Here is a 17,739-nt window from a genome sequence, read left to right on the forward strand (position 1 = left end):
GAAGCACACACACAGTGTGTGTGTGTCTAAAGTACCAACAGGAAGATCCGGCCTCTGTATACAAGATATGTGCTGTGTAAGTTCAATGTTATACTTCTGCGTCTTCAGGTAAAATGACGAGCCTCTACATTCTACAGAAGGACGTCCCACCAAACAAACGAACTGGGGTCTCTCAGCACCTACAGCAGCTGACACACAACAGAGTAATGGTGCAGCCCTCCCTGAGAACAGCCCTGGAAACAACAGATCTCAGCAGTTTAGACTAGCAAAAAACTCTTCCATACAATGTTTTCTTTTCGTTGCACCTCGGTGTTAAAGTGTCCCAGGTTTTAATTCTCATTGGAAAGCAAGTGGATCAGACTGATATCCAGCCTGCTAACTCATGCCCAGCATGTCTGCAGTAGTTAATGAGGCCCCTGCTGAAGCCAGATTCCCCTGCAGATTAACACACACAGAGAAAACGGCTCTTCACTGCTGATGAATAATTCATCCCTCCCTTCAGGTCTGATTAACGTCAATATCAGAGGTGCTGTTTACCCGTACAGCAACGAAAACAGCCCCTCTTCATTTCCATAACTCTCCTGCTGTGGGAAGGAAATGACTGGGCTGTTTTAAACCTCTGTGGCTCTGTGCTGAATAAGGCACTGGTGCCCATCTGTGCAGAAGACTGCCTTTAAAGGAGCAGTTTTTCTGACCTCCTCTCCCTGGAGCTGCACCTGTCTAACGAAGCAGCTGCTGCCAACTCAGGCCAGGGACGGACGAAGGGATCGATGACCCCGTGCCCTGGCCTCCTGAAGGGCTACAGAACTTGCCTGCGCTGTCAACTTTGAGATGAAAAAAAAATCAAAAGTCTGGTCCTTAAGCAACAGTAATATGTCCGCAACTTACTCTAACTCCCCGAAGTCCAGCAGACTCAATGTAAGTCTTCGACAGCTGAGGATTCAAGATCCCCAAGTGTGATTCTCTACACACAGGTGTGCCTGCTTGTCCACATGCAGCAGGATCTTCTTTCAGTCCTCATGAATATTGAAAGCTTTCCTCTGTCGCAGTCTGAGCTGTCACTCTCTAGCTGAGTCTGTTCTGCAGTGTGCAGCGGAGCGGTCACTGTCCTGTGAATGAGTGTCCTGGCCCAGGCTGGCTCAGTCCAAAGCCTCAGTTCTCTCATGCATGGTCCAGTCAGGGGCAGGGCAGGGAAAGGAGAGCCCTCTTACAGTACTTATTGCCATAAAGCCATTCGTAATGACACCACTCACAGAGTTTGGTCAGTAAGCAATACTGTACATCATCTCCTTGAGCCCAAGTCTTTACCGTTTCCATCTGTTGTTTGGTTTTTGGTGTTTTGTAAGACATTTTCTCCTTGCAGGTTGTTTTTCACCTCTCTATAATGTGGTAGATATAAATGGTTTATTTAGAGTGTCATAAGGCTTTTGATAAAGTTCCTCTCTAAATATTAATTTTAAAAACTGCCTTCAAGGTAATGTGTGTAGTTATATTAGAGATAAAGGTTAAATGGTGTAACTGGGTTGCAGGAATCTGCATGAGAACCACAGCTCATCCTGATTTCTATCACTGATCTAGATTCTGTATAGAGCTTAATATTGCCAATAGCAAGAAGATCATCTATAAATCTAAAATGGTAAACACTGAGAAAGTAAAATTATATATCATATGTATATCAGACCTTCAGACAGTTAAGTTAACATATTCCAGTGATTATTCCATACATATTACTTACTAACACCATAACCTTGAACATGTGCTGATATATACTGTATGTCCCACTTCAAGATTATGAAAAATATAGAAAATGACTACCAGACACCAGTTATGCACAACAGCTTACATGTATCTTAGGACTGTAATTTCATAAGAAACTGTGTTGTAACTTCCTTTCAGAGCTCAGATGCAGGTGCTCTTGGGAAACATTTGAGACGCTATTACTACAAACAATTCAAATTAGTCTCTGCTTATGATATCCTCTTACATCCTTTTGCTCAGCTGTAATAACATAAAAGTCTTTAGTTACAGAGTCTCTAATGAATTTGGGCTCCAGAAATATGAGAGGCTCACTGGCCCCCTGTGTACAGCATGGTCTTCAGCAGAGTTATTCATCATAATATTTATTAATACTGAACTGATGTCTCAATAACAGGTAACTCAATTTGATTTTTAAAATGACTCTGAACAGTCTGTGAGCATTATGACTCCATCAGCTGTGCAGTCTTATTGTATATTTCTTGTTAAACACTGACATCTAGTGGGCATTCAGAGTCCAGGATTAAACAACCCTCAGCACTTTATTTCTCTCTTCCTGACCAGTGAGTCTTCTTTTTAATGAGTTTGTGCTCAGCTTCTGTAAATCAGATTACTAAACCTTTGAGGTGAAACTGACAAGTCTTAAGTACACAAAATATTTACTGCCACGCTGAATCAAGTGTGCTCTCCTCCACACTGAGAGCTGGTGTGTGGGGAGCAGACTGGCCCATCATCCAGGTGGGGCTGCACACTGGGGGGTGCTGGGGGAGGGGATCCCCATTACCTGCAAAGCGCTTTGAGTGGAGTGTCCAGAAATAAGTGTAAGCAATTGATTAATTAATCAAGACTGCAAGCACTTAGGGCTGTAATTCTCACTTTTTAATGAAGTTTCTTCCCACAAGCTGTCAGATGACTGAACTCTACTCCTACCACTGGCTCACACTCATGTGTTTTAAGTTGTATGTTATTTAACCTGTTGTTGCTGCTGCTGTTCTGTGTTTATATGTTTTTGGTGATTGTTTTAATGTCTTTGTATTGGAGCAAACATGCAAATAAGCATTTCATTGCACTTGTGCAATATGACAATAAAGTGAACTGAACTGAATATAGAAAAGCCTATTAAAAGTGTGATGTATTTACATTGAAATAACTTTTGCACTGGTAAAATATAATTATTCCTGCGCGACAACAGCTTGTCCTAATCCTCATTCACGAGCCTGTTGTGATTCGGAGAACCCCCAGAAAGCTGAACGTGTACCCCACAAGTCGAACAGCCCCGCTGGCCATCAGTACAGGCGCTCGGTCAGGGAGGAGTGAGCTAATGGAGCTGCAGACGGGCGGCGCCGAGGGGCAGGAGCCCCAGCGCACGGTGAGACCAGGGTGATCAGCGTGGCAGGTTCAGTCCAGGGGTGCAGCGCTGAGACCTGCATGGTCCTCTCCGATCCCCGCTCGGGCCCTCACTCCCCCCCGAGCTACAGCTCCGCGACCTGCGACCCGAGGAGGAGCCCTGTCAGGAGACCTGCCTGTTAGCAGCAAGCGGACAGCTGACTGCGCTGAAGGATTAGGACATGACAGTGGTCAAAACCTCATTCCATGTCACGACAGGACAACTCTCATGGCTAAAGGGATTCTGGGAGAACTACAAACCTTTCACCAAGAAGCTTTGAAAGCAGGATTCCACATGAGACAGAAAGTTTCATGCAGCCTGATGCTTTTTTGATCCTTTAAAAACCATCTCCACATGCTGACACAAGATTAATGTAGGTCTGTCCAGACAATGAGACGTTTCGACTTGCTCTTGGATTTCGTCTTTTTGTGTCCAGAACCAGGTCCCATTAGGTGCCAGGAGAGAGGCCGAGCTGTGCTGTGCTGCGCTGCTCTGTATGGGGTCACACTCCCCAACAGCCTGCTTGCCAAGAGGGAGAAGGCAGACATCTTCCAGCTCAGGAACAAGAAGGTCCCACACCCGAAAAAAGGCTCCACAGCCGAAACTTTGTGTTTCTTTTCTTCTCTTTTCATCAGGGAATAATCTGTCACTTGTTCCTTTGAAGCCTGCGCGTGCTGACACAGCTCCCTACTTGAACATCTTCCAGCTCAGCTTGTCCTTGGTTAGACTGATACAAACTGCCAGGGGCTCAGGTGGCTGTGAGAACAGGCTGTGATAATGCCTTGCTCCCGACATAAGATCTTACCTTTGCCATAAGTCACCATTCGAAAATCCTGCCAACAGACAAAATATTTCTGCTGCTGGGTACAAGGAAAATAAAGACTTGGACACTGGGCTAAACACTACACTGGCTGAACACTGGGCACTGGGCTGTGACTAGTCTGGCTGGACACTGGACACTCGAAGCTGGGCTGTGATTAGACTGCCTGAACACTGGACACGGGGCTGTGACTAGACTGTCTGGACACTGGGCGCTGGGCTGTGACTAGACTGCTTGAACACTGGACCCTGGACACTGAGCTGTGAATAGACTGCCTGAACACTGGCCGCTGGGCTGTGACTACACTGCCTGAACACTGGATGCTGGAAGAGGCTCGTAGCGGTTTTGAGGCACACGACACAAGGGCAACCAGGAGGAACAGTAGTGGCAGCTCGGTGCCTCTGGTAAAATCCCACTGCACAGATAACAACAGCCGCAGTTATGATTAGGAGCCCTGATGCTGGTGGAGGGGCCTGTGTCCCTGACCACACACAGCCGTCAGGCTCACACACGCCTGCCCCGCGGCCTGTCGGCCTTCAGAAAGAGCAGCCGGCTGGGGCCTGTTGCTGGTCTGCTCACCTGTGCAAGGTGTCAGAGTGCAGACAGCGAGCCGAGAGCCCTTTGCACCCATGTGAGGAAAACAAACTGCAGCCGCCCTCCTGGGGTCTGGAGGTTTAAACCAACCGAGAGGGCATTACCCCCCCTGGCAGGACACTAGAGCATCGCAGGGGTACCCCAGCAATGCCACCCCCCATCTGTTATGAGTTCCGAGCTCTGACCGGTACTCTCTGCTGTCCCCGCTCTGAGGCTCCGTTCCTGACTTACTGCAGTGCCCGACGTCACTCATTACTGTAGCACAGTGAGAACAGCACAACAGCACTCCAGCAGGCGCGATCCCCAGCCCTTGAAGGAAGCTCATCCAGCAGAGACACGCAGACAACAGCAGCTCAGAACCATACAGGGCATGATGGGAGCCCACCGCACCTTCCCAGGGTTCCAGAGCAACAGCACACAGGAAGAGAAGACTCTGAGGTCAGCGCCTTACCTGGTAGTAATAACCATTGTCCATCTCGCAGGGACGGCAGCCCGCGCTCCTGGCACCTAGAGCATTCTTCAGGATCTCCTCGCAGCCTGTGGGAGGAGAGGGAGCGCGGGGTCACTGCTCTGAGCCACCCTTCGTTATGGAACCATTAAACCTCTGGTCCAGCCAGCCATCACTGGCAATCGCCACCTCCTCCACAAGACCGACATGGACAGAAACAAAGACTCACGAAGAAGGAATTTGCTTCCTCCACTTCACACTCAATGTCTGAGTTTGTGGTTGTAAGAGCAATAGGAGTAGACAGGAAAACAGGAGTAGGAGTGGACGTATTCTCTTGCTCATCTAGAGTTTTGACTGGAGCTCTAGTGGGACTATTTTGTTATTCATAATCACAACCAGATGAACGCACATGGAGACGACAGCCCTGCCGGGCGGCGCAAGTCCCCAGCGGGGAGCCCGGGTGTGCCCCTGGGTGCCAGCTTCACAGCCACCCCAGGCAGCCAGACTGGACACCAGTACATGAGCAGACCCTCCGCTGTGCTCCCTCCCTGAACTCCGCAGCGCCCGAGTGACCCGCGCACAGCTAACAGAGAACTGACACTGGGGTAGAAAGAGCTGCCCCTCTTGGTCATGCGTGGAAGAGCTCCAGACAGTGAGCTGGAGAGAGTTATTGCGTGCTGGGCTGGAAGTAGGCAGTGATCAGCCATCTCCTGTCGCACAGTGTGCTGAAGGAGCCCCAGAGGGCGGCAGACTGGAGAAAGGAGAAGGGAGCTTCTACAAAATTCTTCCTATTAAGCAAAAAAATCAAGACTTCGCTTGTCCACTGACACAAAAAAACTGTGAACAGAGGTTAGCAAGCTTGAACTATCCAGCTTCCGCACAGCAGTCCAGTAACGTCTGAAAGCTGAAATGGCTCAGACTGCAATGCAGTGGACGTCCGAGTCACTTCCCTGATCCATGAGGAGCAGGTCCAGGTCCAAGCCTGTCTGCCTGGAGCGCTGCTCAAACCCACCGCAGGACCATCACACCACCGGAGCTGCGCAGTCACGGGCCTATTCAATAGGTTCGGAGACCCGTGGGACAGACTGGATAGCTTAACTAGATTGCACCTGCTGGGATTCTGCCCTCTCTTTTTGAAATAGGTCTTGCAAGTGCCTCCTCAAGTGCCTCTCCCTAAGCATGTAACAATCAGGTTGTTTATCAGAAGCTTTTCACGTGGCTCCTGGAGGACAGCCTCTCAAGGAGCGCCAGGGCTCCTCACAGCGCGCGCCAGGAATTAATTAAGCGGAAGGTCCTTGTGTCCTTTGATATACATGTTTTTTTTGCAGAATAATTAGAGCTCCCGTTATCCAGGCACTCAGCAAAAACAGTTCTAGTTTCTGAGTGTGACCTGACTGAGTGAAGTGCTTCAGCATCAGGCTATCCTGGGAGAGCTGGAAAAAAGAAGAGTTTCTGCTGGTGGGGATATTTCAGAATTTCGATCGACTGGTTCTCACGTAGGAGACACCCACCCAACTCAGAGTCCGAACAGAAGATGCAGGCGTAACGCTCGAGACGAGGAGGGGCAGCTTCAGTGACCACTGTCCAGCACCACCAGACGGTACACCCTCGTCAGAGAAGCCATGTGCATCTGCTGCCTAACTAACCACTATCCTGAGTAACCCGGCAGCCCAGACTGACAAACTGGAGAGAAACACTGGCACCGACAGCACCGACTGCAGGATTACTGCAGGTGCACGACTCAGACACCCTCAAAAACACATCAACCCTTCCAGCCACCAGCTAACACGCTGATTCCTCAACACCTTCATCCCGCCAAATCGCGGGGGGCTGTAGAAGCGAGGAACAAGCGACCCGCTGCGCTGGGATCCCTTGAGAAACAGCTGCTCACGTCCCTGCCAGCAGCCAAGCAGCGGCCAGATGTGCTCTTCCTGCTCCCCACAGCCACAGCTGCGGACAGGGCGCCTCCTTTACCTTTGATAGCGAACACCCCGTGGCAGAAGTCCCTGAAGTTGATCCTGCCCAGCGCCTGGGGGTCCAGGTATTTTGTCAGCTTCTTCACCTGAAAGAGACGACAGCTCTGTCAACACATGTGGACTAGCGCACCCCTCTCCCTCGTCCGCTCGCACACAGAGCTTGTGCTGGTCGTTTATGTGCTCAGTGTCTCTGGGCTCCACATTCAACCCACACAGGACTCCGACAGTCCTGCACGCCCTCCCTCTTCCCTCAGAGAGAGGACAGCAGGACCGGCGGCCTCCTTGCTCCACAGCGCAGCCCCGCCTCTGCAGACCTGCTCTCAGCAGGGCAGGGAAGAGCTGATGAGACCGACTCCACACTCGCCTCAGCCCACCCTGTTACCACAGCGCAGTGGGCAAGCATTACACCACCCGCTCTGAACAGTATGCATCATATCGCATACCAGGATTTTAGGTTATTGAAACAAAGCAAACATGTTAATGTAAAAACCAGTTCATCCGTTCCAGGACTGTACCATTACACAGCACTAAGGCATCTCTCACAGTGTAAAATGCATCTATGATGAATGTGGGTCTGAAATGAGGTGTCTGTGCAGACAACCTGCGTTTGCATTGTGCACCATCCAGGATCTGAGAGCAGGCAGAGCTCTGTGCTTGCCTTCTGCGAGTGGCTCTGAAACGTGTCGGGCACATTAAGTGCTCTTTATAAGAGGACACCGCTCCCATGACATATTGGCAGGACTCTGCTCAGCCCTTTCAATTACGATCTCAGTGTGTCAGCAAGGCTTTCCTTGGTGCAGACAGAGCAGCACAGCTGACAGCCTGCCGTTTACTCAGAGCGACACAGCCAGGCCCTCGCGGACTCGTCCGCTCCTGCGCCTGAGCCTCTGAGGAGAACACAGAGCCAGCCGCCGTGTGAAGCCGTTCACAAGTCAAGACTGCACTCTGGCTGAAACAGACAGACCGGCACTGCGGAGCCTTCAGCCTGCATCCTTCCACTTTGAGCCTGCCTGTCAGGTCAGAACAGAAAAATCAAATCCAGCGATATTCCAATGCAATGATATAAGGCTTTTGCTGTGTTTTTCTTATGCAGATCCAGCTTCATAGAGAGACTCTGTCTGGCTGTTTGACCTACAATCAGTCTGAAAACTCAGTTTCCAAGATTTGGTTTCTTCCAAAAGAGAGATTCCAGAAGCAAGGAAAAGATTCAGCTTCACAGGAGCTTCAATACCTGAATCAGGAATTTTTTCTGCCAAAGTCCGAAGCACCAGAACATGACACTTGCAGAAGAAGACGAATTGGGATTTTTTAAAGACAGAATCTATTCTGAAAGAGGGATGTGTGCAGAGCAACTTGGGAGTCAACAGAAACTCCCCGTGAGAGCGTGGATTTGACTTCACCTCCCCTGTGGTATTTTAATTTGTTCTCTCCTTTCGAAAGCAGCTCGAGAGCATCCCTCTGTATTCCATGCAATTCAAGTATGTCATTAACAGCCTTCCATTTAAATACAAATTAGATGGGGGACACAAACCTTTCTGTGAAATTCTCCTCTTCCTACTTATTTGCTTCAGTGATGCAATAAACAATCCTGCCAGTTTGAGCCTCACAAGCAAACAGGTCATTTCAAATCTATCCTGTCCGGAATCAGAAAACAATCACCCAGCCTGCCAACCGACAGCAGCGGGGCAGGACTGCAGCTGTCCGGGGGGGAAACCTGCCACAGGCACTGCCGGGCCATAGAGTGCAGCTGTCGTCTGCTCCAGCTGGTCACCAGGACACCCCAGGCTGCAGGGCACAGTTGACCAAGCACCCCTAAGGCCAGGGCATCCTCTGTGTGCTGCACCTCAGCGCCACCGTGTGTGTGTGTGTGTGTGTGTGTGTGTGTGCGTGTGCGTGTGCGTGTGCGTGTGCGTGTGCGTGTGCGTGTGCGTGTGCGTGTGCGTGTGCGTGTGCGCGTGCGCGTGCGCGTGCGCGTGCGCGTGCGCGTGTGTGTGAGCTGTGGCCTAGTGCCTGCAGGCTGGCAGTATGAGTGAGGAACCAGACGACACTGATCGGACATCCCCTTTCTCCCCTTTCCTGCTGCACCACGGGGGCTGAAGTGATCAAACACTTCCTCTCGCAGAAATCAGGAGTTTGCTGATTCTAATTTGAACTTTTACAATATCCTGTGACTTTGTCTCCGTGTTTATTATACTGAAATCCACAAGTAGCTGTGAAAGATCATTTTAACAAGGCGTCAGTGACAGTGAGCTACAGCATGTGGTGTGTGTATTACTGCTCTGTGAAGAAATACTGTACGTTATCTCTCGAAAACAAGCTCCCCTGCGCTTTCTCTTCCCTGGAGCCACCTCCCCACGCAGAGACACTCGGGGTGCAGGAGCAGACCCGGGGAGCGGGGGTGCACTGCGCCCAACAGCTCAGCGACCGCTTCACAGAAGCAGCACCTCGCTAACGGACGATAAAGTCCCCACTGTAGACGCCAGCCTGCCGAGGCGGGAATCTGGAGGCAGCTCCTGGTTCACCATCCCTGTTATTCCCACAGAATCCCACTCGGACAGCACAGCTCCCAGCGTCGCAGGAGCAGCTCATTACAGCCAATCCGCTCGTTACTAACGCAGCCGAACCAGAGAACTATGAAGCCAGACCTTGAACACAACAGTCAACATGAATCATATCCAACAAAGACAACTGGCTGACAGACCCTTATTTAAGGAGGATTCTGGGAGTCCTGCAGATGACGCGGTGTTGAACCTGGGTGAACACAGCAGTGTCATTGGGCTGCATGCCGCAGGGCCAGAGCCCCCAGACTCCCCAGTTTATATCTGAGCACAGACTGAGCCCCCTGAGGGAGGTGCTGCTGTGTGGAGTGTCCTGTGCGCCAGCAGGGTCCGCAGACGTCAGACCCCTCCACCGCGCACCCTCCCCCCCGGCCTCAGGAGCCCTTCCGAAGACTCATTCACACTCCTCCGCGCTGGGCTGTGAGCAGAGCGCAGGTCCCGCACAAGTTCGGAACAAGCTGTGCAATATGGCTATGAATTGGACAGTGGCTTTCTCCTCCATTTAGAAGGCGTACAGTACTCCTTTGCAGAACCAAAGCTGTTGACACATTTCCAATTAACAGCTTTTCTGCCCTGGGGAGGCTGTGTGCTCAAGACTGGGCTTGCACTGCATATCGGAGCTGGGAGAGAAGAGGCAATGTGAGTTTTTTATACTTATTAGATATGAACATGGAATTATAGAGCTAAATGTTAATGCATCAAATCTGCTCAGGCTGCAGGATAACATCTGAATTTTGAAAAACACCATGCGTTTATTTCTTCGTTTATCATTTGGGTCAAGACGGCTTTAGTTACTCAGAAAGCATTCAACAGTTCGCTTAATCTGTGTCGAGGTCAATTAAATTGTAACAGCAGTATCTCTAAAGTAGACATTTTTGTTCCTATTGTTTCCAGCCCTTTACAATCTGTCTTTTCACAGCCACTGATTAGTCTGGACACGGCTTCATCGCTCTGCATGCTGTTCAGCGCAAAACGTTTTGGCTGGAGGAGAGGTTGGGATCGATTAGCTACAAGCAAGCAGACGGACTGAATGGCTCATCTCTCTCTCCGCTTTCCTCTTATGTTGAAGTCAGTCCAAGAGCTGCAGCCACAGGCACCCGGGACTCTTCGAATCACGCCACAGGACAGAGAGTCCTACCCAACAGGCTGTTATTGGTGAGGTTTTTGAACTCGGGGTCTGGACAAAATCCAAACAGAGCCTTCCACCACATGCGAATTTCAGCCCTGCCACCTGACACAGCCTCTCTGTCCTACCCAACAGAAAACACCGCTCCGGCTACAAAACTTAGGCTGTGCCAGGCCTGGAGGACTTCAGAAAACCATGTTTCTGATGTTCCCAGGAAACATCACCCAGACTGATGTTTACTGGGAACTTCATGCCACCGGTGTGCGGCTGAACACAGCAGCACTGGTGCTGAACCTGCTCTGCGAGGGAGCTCTCTCACTCCAGCTGACAGCCAGATGCACTGCTGCTTCCTGGAAGATCTTGCATTGGCCGCACAAACTCCAGGAACAGAAGCAATGCATCATGGGGGCTGCCCAGAAGGGCTAATATGATTAATTTTTAATGGCAAAAGCACCAGGGCATTGCAATTCATTACTGAGCTACATTAGCAGTGTGAGGACAGTTACAGCCCTTGATTGCCCACGCTGACTCAAGTGCCAAATCAAACAATTTTTTTTCCTTCTTTCTTTCTTTCTTCCCGGAAAGAGCTGGCAGTGCTTGCCCCGAGCCTGACGTCCCAGCATGTGATGTCACCTTTACACCTGACCCCTCGATCTCCTGCATGGCCAGGGGCTGATGTCACAGGTCTGACAGTCATCGGTCAGCCTGTGCTGAGATTTAATAAGACCATTCCTACCCTGTTGTTTTTAAAAAGAGGATTTTTTTTAAAGGAGAAAAATATCTGATTCAGTCACAGGTTTCAACTTCTTTGAAATGTGTAGCAAACTACTGTTACAATTTCCAATTCATTTTTGCCTTTTTTTAAATGTCACTCTTAAAGTTTGGTGCCTTTGATGCTGTGTGCAGTCAGAACCCTGTTCGCTGCTCAGAGTCTCCTATAACATGTGCACTGAGATCACGGGTGCTGTTTGGTTTGTGCTGTTTGCCTGAAAACTGCAAACTGATTATTAGATCATCACGTTCTGTAAGCAGTGGTCACCATGGCTACAGGGGAGGTGTCAGCCACATCGCTTTATTTTTAGAATTCGTGATGCTGGGGGAGGAGTCAGCAGCACTGCAGTCGCACCGTTGCTCAGACTCGATGGCCTGAGGTAACACTGTGGCAGAACGCTGTGGCGCTCTCGAGCTCACTTTGGGCATCCTGGCTGAAAGGTACACCTGCCTGGAAGGGAATTTCATCCTGCTGGAAGTGACAGAGGAAACCAGAAAAAAAACTGTGTCAAATGGTAAAATGTGAAAAGACAGGTTCCTGCCAATTAAATACATTTCCTCCATTTCCTTCATTCAGTCCTACTCGGTCAAACAGACCCTGCACAGTCCTTTGGGCAAACTGCACACAGGCAACAACTGGAAAACATACTTAACATTACAAACACAGCTTACAGGTCCAGAGAGATAAAAACAGTCAGGAATTATTTTCTCTTTTCCTGGAGATTTTCTTGTGGACCAAAACTATCCGTCCAGGAGGCAGCGGGAATTCTGTATGGATCTGAGCTTCAGCACAGATAACGCTGGTCAGGGTCAGAGGTCAGAGCAAGGGCAGGGTCAGAGACAGAGCAAGGGCAGGGTCAGAGGTCAGAGCAAAGGCAAGGTCACTGTCAGGTCAGGGTCAAAGACAGATGAAGGGCAGGGTCACTGTCAGGGCAGGTCAGTCTATCACAACATGAGAACATTCACCACAGGAAGCACACAGAGGATAGCAGGGACAGTGCTACTGTATTTCACACTCTCCAGCTATGTGTGCAGCACAAGCAGTCATTAACTTGACTGCCTTCCCTTCCCAGAGATCCTGGTAAGAGTTTTACGAAAAATCATTGTGTTTTGTAGCAAGCAAGAGCACATATTTAACTACATTATCTCTGAAAAACAAAAACACCAAAACCCACGTTTTCCTGAAATAGTGCATTACTGCTACACTGAGTGTCAAATACTGCACAGTGCTTTCATAAAGCATTGCACAGCTTGTCTTGTCCCTGCAAGCTGAAGGTTATTCAGCTCCTCGGGATCCTTTTAGCATCCTGTAACTGAACAGCTGAGCTGAAGGAAAGTGCTCTTGTAAATGGACCTGCCCACGCAGGCAGAGAGCAGAGCCACCTACCCGCGTTTCATAATCCTCCTCCCTGCCGGAGTAACGAGCACGCTCACGCTCCTTCTGGGAAAGGGTACAGAACCAGGGCACAGCTGCCAGCTGCGCCAACGCCACACAGACACCTGTGCAGCCTGATGCCATGACAGGAAGCTTACTGCAGTCACTCGAGGTAACTCGTCCTCCAGGTGCACTTCAGTGGTCAGTGAAGTGGCACCACACATGTGAAGAGTTTTGAGGTTCACTGGGATGAAAGGTGCTATATAGATGCAATGAATTACAAGGCAGAGAAGAGAGGGGTGTGGCCAAGCATGGGCACCATGGGGAAGCAGAGAGGGGCGTGGCCAAGCCCTGGCAGCATGGGGAAGCAGAGAGGGGCGTGGCCAAGCCCTGGCAGCATGGGGAAGCAGAGAGGGGCGTGGCCAAGCCCTGGCAGCATGGGGAAGCAGAGAGGGGCGTGGCAAAGCCCTGGCACCATGGGGAAGCAGAGAGGGGCGTGGCCAAGCCCTGGCACCATGGCGAAGCAGAGAGGGGCGTGGCCAAGCATGTGCACCATGGGGAAGCAGAGAGGGGCGTGGCCAAGCCCTGGCACCGTGGGGAAGCAGAGAGGGGCGTGGCCAAGCCCTGGCACCATGGGGAAGCAGAGAGGGGCGTGGCCAAGCCCTGGCACCGTGGCGAAGCAGAGCTCAGAGCAGCTGAAGTGCAGTAAATCCTTGAGAATGCACTTAAAGCAACTGCTGTAAAAGTGATGATTTTTTTCCTTCGTTTCGGAACTGGAAATCAACACACCAGGTCAGGGGAAGGGAGTGCATATATAACAGAGAGCAGCTTCTGTCCAGACTCACTGCTCATCCCCTCTCCTTCACATGCATTCAGCTGTCGGGGTAGCAAGGTGAACAACAAAGGAGAAGATCATCTATCAGTCAGTGTGGAACCAACACCACAGGTTAGTCTCTTTGGGACAGTAATGTGGGCTGATTGATCACAATGGTGTTTATTTACAATGCAAAACACCCCCCCAACCCCTGAGATTGTAACCCATTTCAGTACAGCTTATGTTACATCCGTCTATATAGAGCATGCCACTACACCTTCTGAAATGTCTATGTAAAATACTGGAAATACTCATACTACATATATTAATGAAAAATAAACATATGATTAATGCAGCATGTCATAATGGCAGACAGGTCTATTTTCTGCATGTTGCAATATTGATTGCCAGTGACCACAAAGCCTTAAACAGCACGGCGCTCTACCCTTGATCTTGGAGGGCTGCAATACTCCCGATTCTCAAGGACTTTTATTCCGGATTCACAACACTCTCAGATCAGGGGAGACGGACGCTTGTCGTCACCGAAGACCGCGCGACGCCACGCGCTGCCAGTTCAAGGAGGCGCGAGGCGCGAGGCACCAGGCACGAGATCCCATGCGCGCTCCACGCAGCCTTGCGGGCAGCGGGTCTGTATCCATGGCAACCGGTGGGCGATCTCCGCCCCGGCGTGGAGCCCAGTTACAATATTAAAGGAATCGATAAATAAATACATAAATAGACCATTACAAGAAAAAAAAAACGACCGCAAGACTAGGCACGCAAACAGAAACACCTTAGGGAATGTCCTTACCCTGGTTTGAATTATTTATAACCCTGTGTATGTATAGATTTTCAGTTAAACAGAGTGAAGTCGCTAAATCTACACCTGTACTACAGGCTACACAAAATAAATAACACCGTTATTTATTTTAAAAAGTGTAATATTTCCAACCGAAGGTCCTAGACAAAGCGTCCGCGAATGAACTTGAGAGACGTCAGTCAATAACAAGAATCAAAACATTTCAGCCCGGCTCAAAACAGGCCGACGACCTCGGTCTCAGATTTCACAATTCCCCGTGTTTTTTGTATACATCCTGATATAATAAGGTTTTTCTGTTCGCCCCCACAACCGGCTGGCAATAACCCCTCACTATTCCGTACATTATTGATGGAGTGTGACGTCGGCTGTTTTCTTGGGAAAACAAGGATGTGCAATTGAAAAATAAAACGCATCCGAAGCGTACATTTGCTGTCGGTTTGTTCCCTGCCCCTGGCGAGGCGCCTCACCTCGTCTCCCTGCCCGAACTGTAAGCCCAGGTGAACGAAATGCTCGACCCGAATATATCCGGCTGCATCCTGGTCGCAGACGTCGAACACCTCCTTCAGCTTCTTCAAGAAGCGCAGCAGCTGCTCCTGCTCGGCGCTGCCCTGCCCGTCCATCCTCCAGAAACGGGGGGCTTTCTCCCGGATCCCGGGGCGCCGGGTCGGCGGCACTGGGGGGGTCTAGCGGGAAGCCGGCGGCAGGACCCGAGCTGCCGGCACCATGACCGTCCTCCTCCTCGACTCCGCTGGAAAGCAGCCCGGCTGTGACATCACAGCCTCACCGGGCCGGGGAGCTCCGCTGGCGGCGGGGAGAGGGAGGGAGGGAGCGGGGAGGGACGAGGGCTGAGGCGCTGGGCGGGGAGACGGAGACTGAGACTGATGGAACGCTTCCAAAAAAAAACAAACACCCCCCCCCCCACGGGACGTCACGTCGAGTCGGTTTCTGGGGTGGTGGGGGGTGTATTCGGAATCAGGACTGTGTTTGCGTTCCCGTACTCTCCCAGACTGACCCGGCTGTGCGCTCACCTGAAGAGCCGAAGAGCTCAGGTGCGACTTTCCTCCGAAACGCGCGAATTTGGCCAAACCTCGACCTGCGGCGCGTCCTGCCGAGAGGGGACGCGGACAGACCGGAAATCCACACCCAGGACCTGCTGCTGTCCCCTCCAGGGGACGCCCTTGCAAGCTGCCCACGCTGAACAAAAGAATATCTCTAGTGTATAGTGGACTGTAACTCAGTCCTCACACGTTCTGCAAGATGGTTTATGCAGCAAACTTGCGAGACGTACAAATCTCTCCAGGACGGACAGGCGAAACCTGCCCTTCAAGGCCAGACCTCCGACTGGACACACTGACCTGTCCATCCCTGCTGGACCAGCTGCGTGTGGCAGTAGCAGCCGATTGCCGGACTTCAGTTCGGTCCCGGTAAAAGCTGGTTACATCGACCACACAAAAAAAACAAATTAAACCTGATTTTGCTGGAGTTAAGATCGCGGTGTTTCACAGATCCCATTTTTGCATTGTCTATTAGAACAGAAATTCACGCCTGGTCTTTCAATTATTTGTGCGTGTGTGTGCGCGGGGGTGTTTTAGTTACATCTCACGGAAAAAAAAAACTGGACCCAGGACTAACCCCGCGCCAGGACTCGCCTCCACAGCGTGATCTTTCCTTTTTATTGCAACGCAGAAGGCCAGCAAGCCAGAAAGAAGCACTGAACTTTCATGATTTAAGGCTCAGCAAGCGTGCGGTCGGCGCATCAGAGCAGCGAGTGTTTCCATTAGCGGCTGAAACATGAGGCGGGAGCCCCGGTTGTCCTCCACACTGTACCCCCACACACCTCTCACCTTCACACTGTACCCCCACACACACAGCCTGGTCTCCTGCCTCTCTCCTCCACACTGTACCCCCACAGACCTCTCACCTTCACACTGTACCCCCCCACACACACAGCCTGGTCTCCTGCCTCTCTCCTCCACACTGTACCCCCACACACCTCTCACCTCCACACTGTACCCCCACACACACACCTCTCACCTCCACACTGCACCCCCACACACACACCTCTCACCTCCACACTGCACCCCCACACACACACACCTCTCACCTCCACCCTGTACCCCCACACACACACACCTCTCACCTCCACCCTGTACCCCCACACACACACACCTCTCACCTCCACCCTGTACCCCCACACACACACCTCTCACCTCCACCCTGTACCCCCACACACACACACACCTCTCACCTCCACCCTGTACCCCCACACACACACACACCTCTCACCTCCACCCTGTACCCCCACACACACACACACCTCTCACCTCCACCCTGTACCCCCACACACACACACACCTCTCACCTCCACCCTGTACCCCCACACACACACACACACCTCTCACCTCCACCCTGTACCCCCACACACACACACACCTCTCACCTCCACCCTGTACCCCCACACACACACACACCTCTCACCTCCACCCTGTACCCCCACACACACACACACACCTCTCACCTCCACCCTGTACCCCCACACACACACACACCTCTCACCTCCACCCTGTACCCCCACACACACACCTCTCACCTCCACCCTGTACCCCCACACACACACCTCTCACCTCCACCCTGTACCCCCACACACACACCTCTCACCTCCACCCTGTACCCCCCACACACACGGCCCATTCTCCTGACTCTCTCCTCCACAACCACACCCCCCCCGGGAGCAGCCACACAGCCGGGTTGTGAAGGCGGAGCGTGTTCCCCGTGTTTGCGATGCTGCTTCAGGGTTTCAGGCTGCGCCGAAGACCGAGAGTGTGAAGGCCCCCCCCCGCCCAGAGCGTCTTCGAACCTCCCCCGTCCTGCCCACAGCCCTAACACCCAGCCGGCCCTTGAACTAGTTTCATACCCAGCAGGGGGAAAGTAAAACACTTCCACTGCACCGGCTTCTCCAGCGGTCGGGGTGAGAACGGGCAGGCGTGGGGCTCCCCGGGAGCAGGCGGGGAGACCCCTGTATCCACACAAAAACGGAGGGAATAGCGGCCTGCAGAGGGATCAGAGTGAACGAAGGAGTCTGGTGGTGCAACCGAGTCTGAGCGCAGCGCTACGTGCAGAACAGCGGGAGGGGAGAGGAACAGGACAGCACCAGGGCAACTACCGGCTGCCCGCGAGCCGCAGAGACATCCCGAACTCCTCCCCACACACACACACGGTCACACAGCAAAGCACCCAGGCCCCACTACAAGCCCCTGGTAGCGCAGGGACTCCACTGAGCTCATTCTGGCCCCAG

The 17,739-nt window shown here is 51.6% G+C and overlaps 1 protein-coding gene across 2 annotated transcripts in view; it reads right to left on the bottom strand.

The window, feature by feature from the left end:
- The window catches only part of LOC102685816 (rab11 family-interacting protein 4A), a 52,364-nt gene extending 37,036 nt beyond the window's left edge, over positions 1–15,328 (bottom strand). For both annotated transcript variants that reach the window (XM_015356033.2, XM_006635228.3), the window contains exons 1-3: positions 14,912–15,328; positions 6,979–7,066; positions 5,008–5,093 (exon numbers count right to left, since the gene is read on the bottom strand). In XM_015356033.2, coding sequence (XP_015211519.1) covers positions 5,008–5,093; positions 6,979–7,066; positions 14,912–15,064 — 327 coding nt within the window. In that variant the 5' untranslated portion in view covers positions 15,065–15,328. The remainder of the gene's footprint in view (positions 1–5,007; positions 5,094–6,978; positions 7,067–14,911) is intronic.
- Between the last annotated feature and the right edge of the window lie 2,411 nt (positions 15,329–17,739).

The sequence above is a fragment of the Lepisosteus oculatus genome, chromosome 9 (genome assembly GCF_040954835.1).
Source record: "Lepisosteus oculatus isolate fLepOcu1 chromosome 9, fLepOcu1.hap2, whole genome shotgun sequence".
In the NCBI taxonomy this organism is placed as follows: Eukaryota; Metazoa; Chordata; class Actinopteri; order Semionotiformes; family Lepisosteidae; genus Lepisosteus; species Lepisosteus oculatus.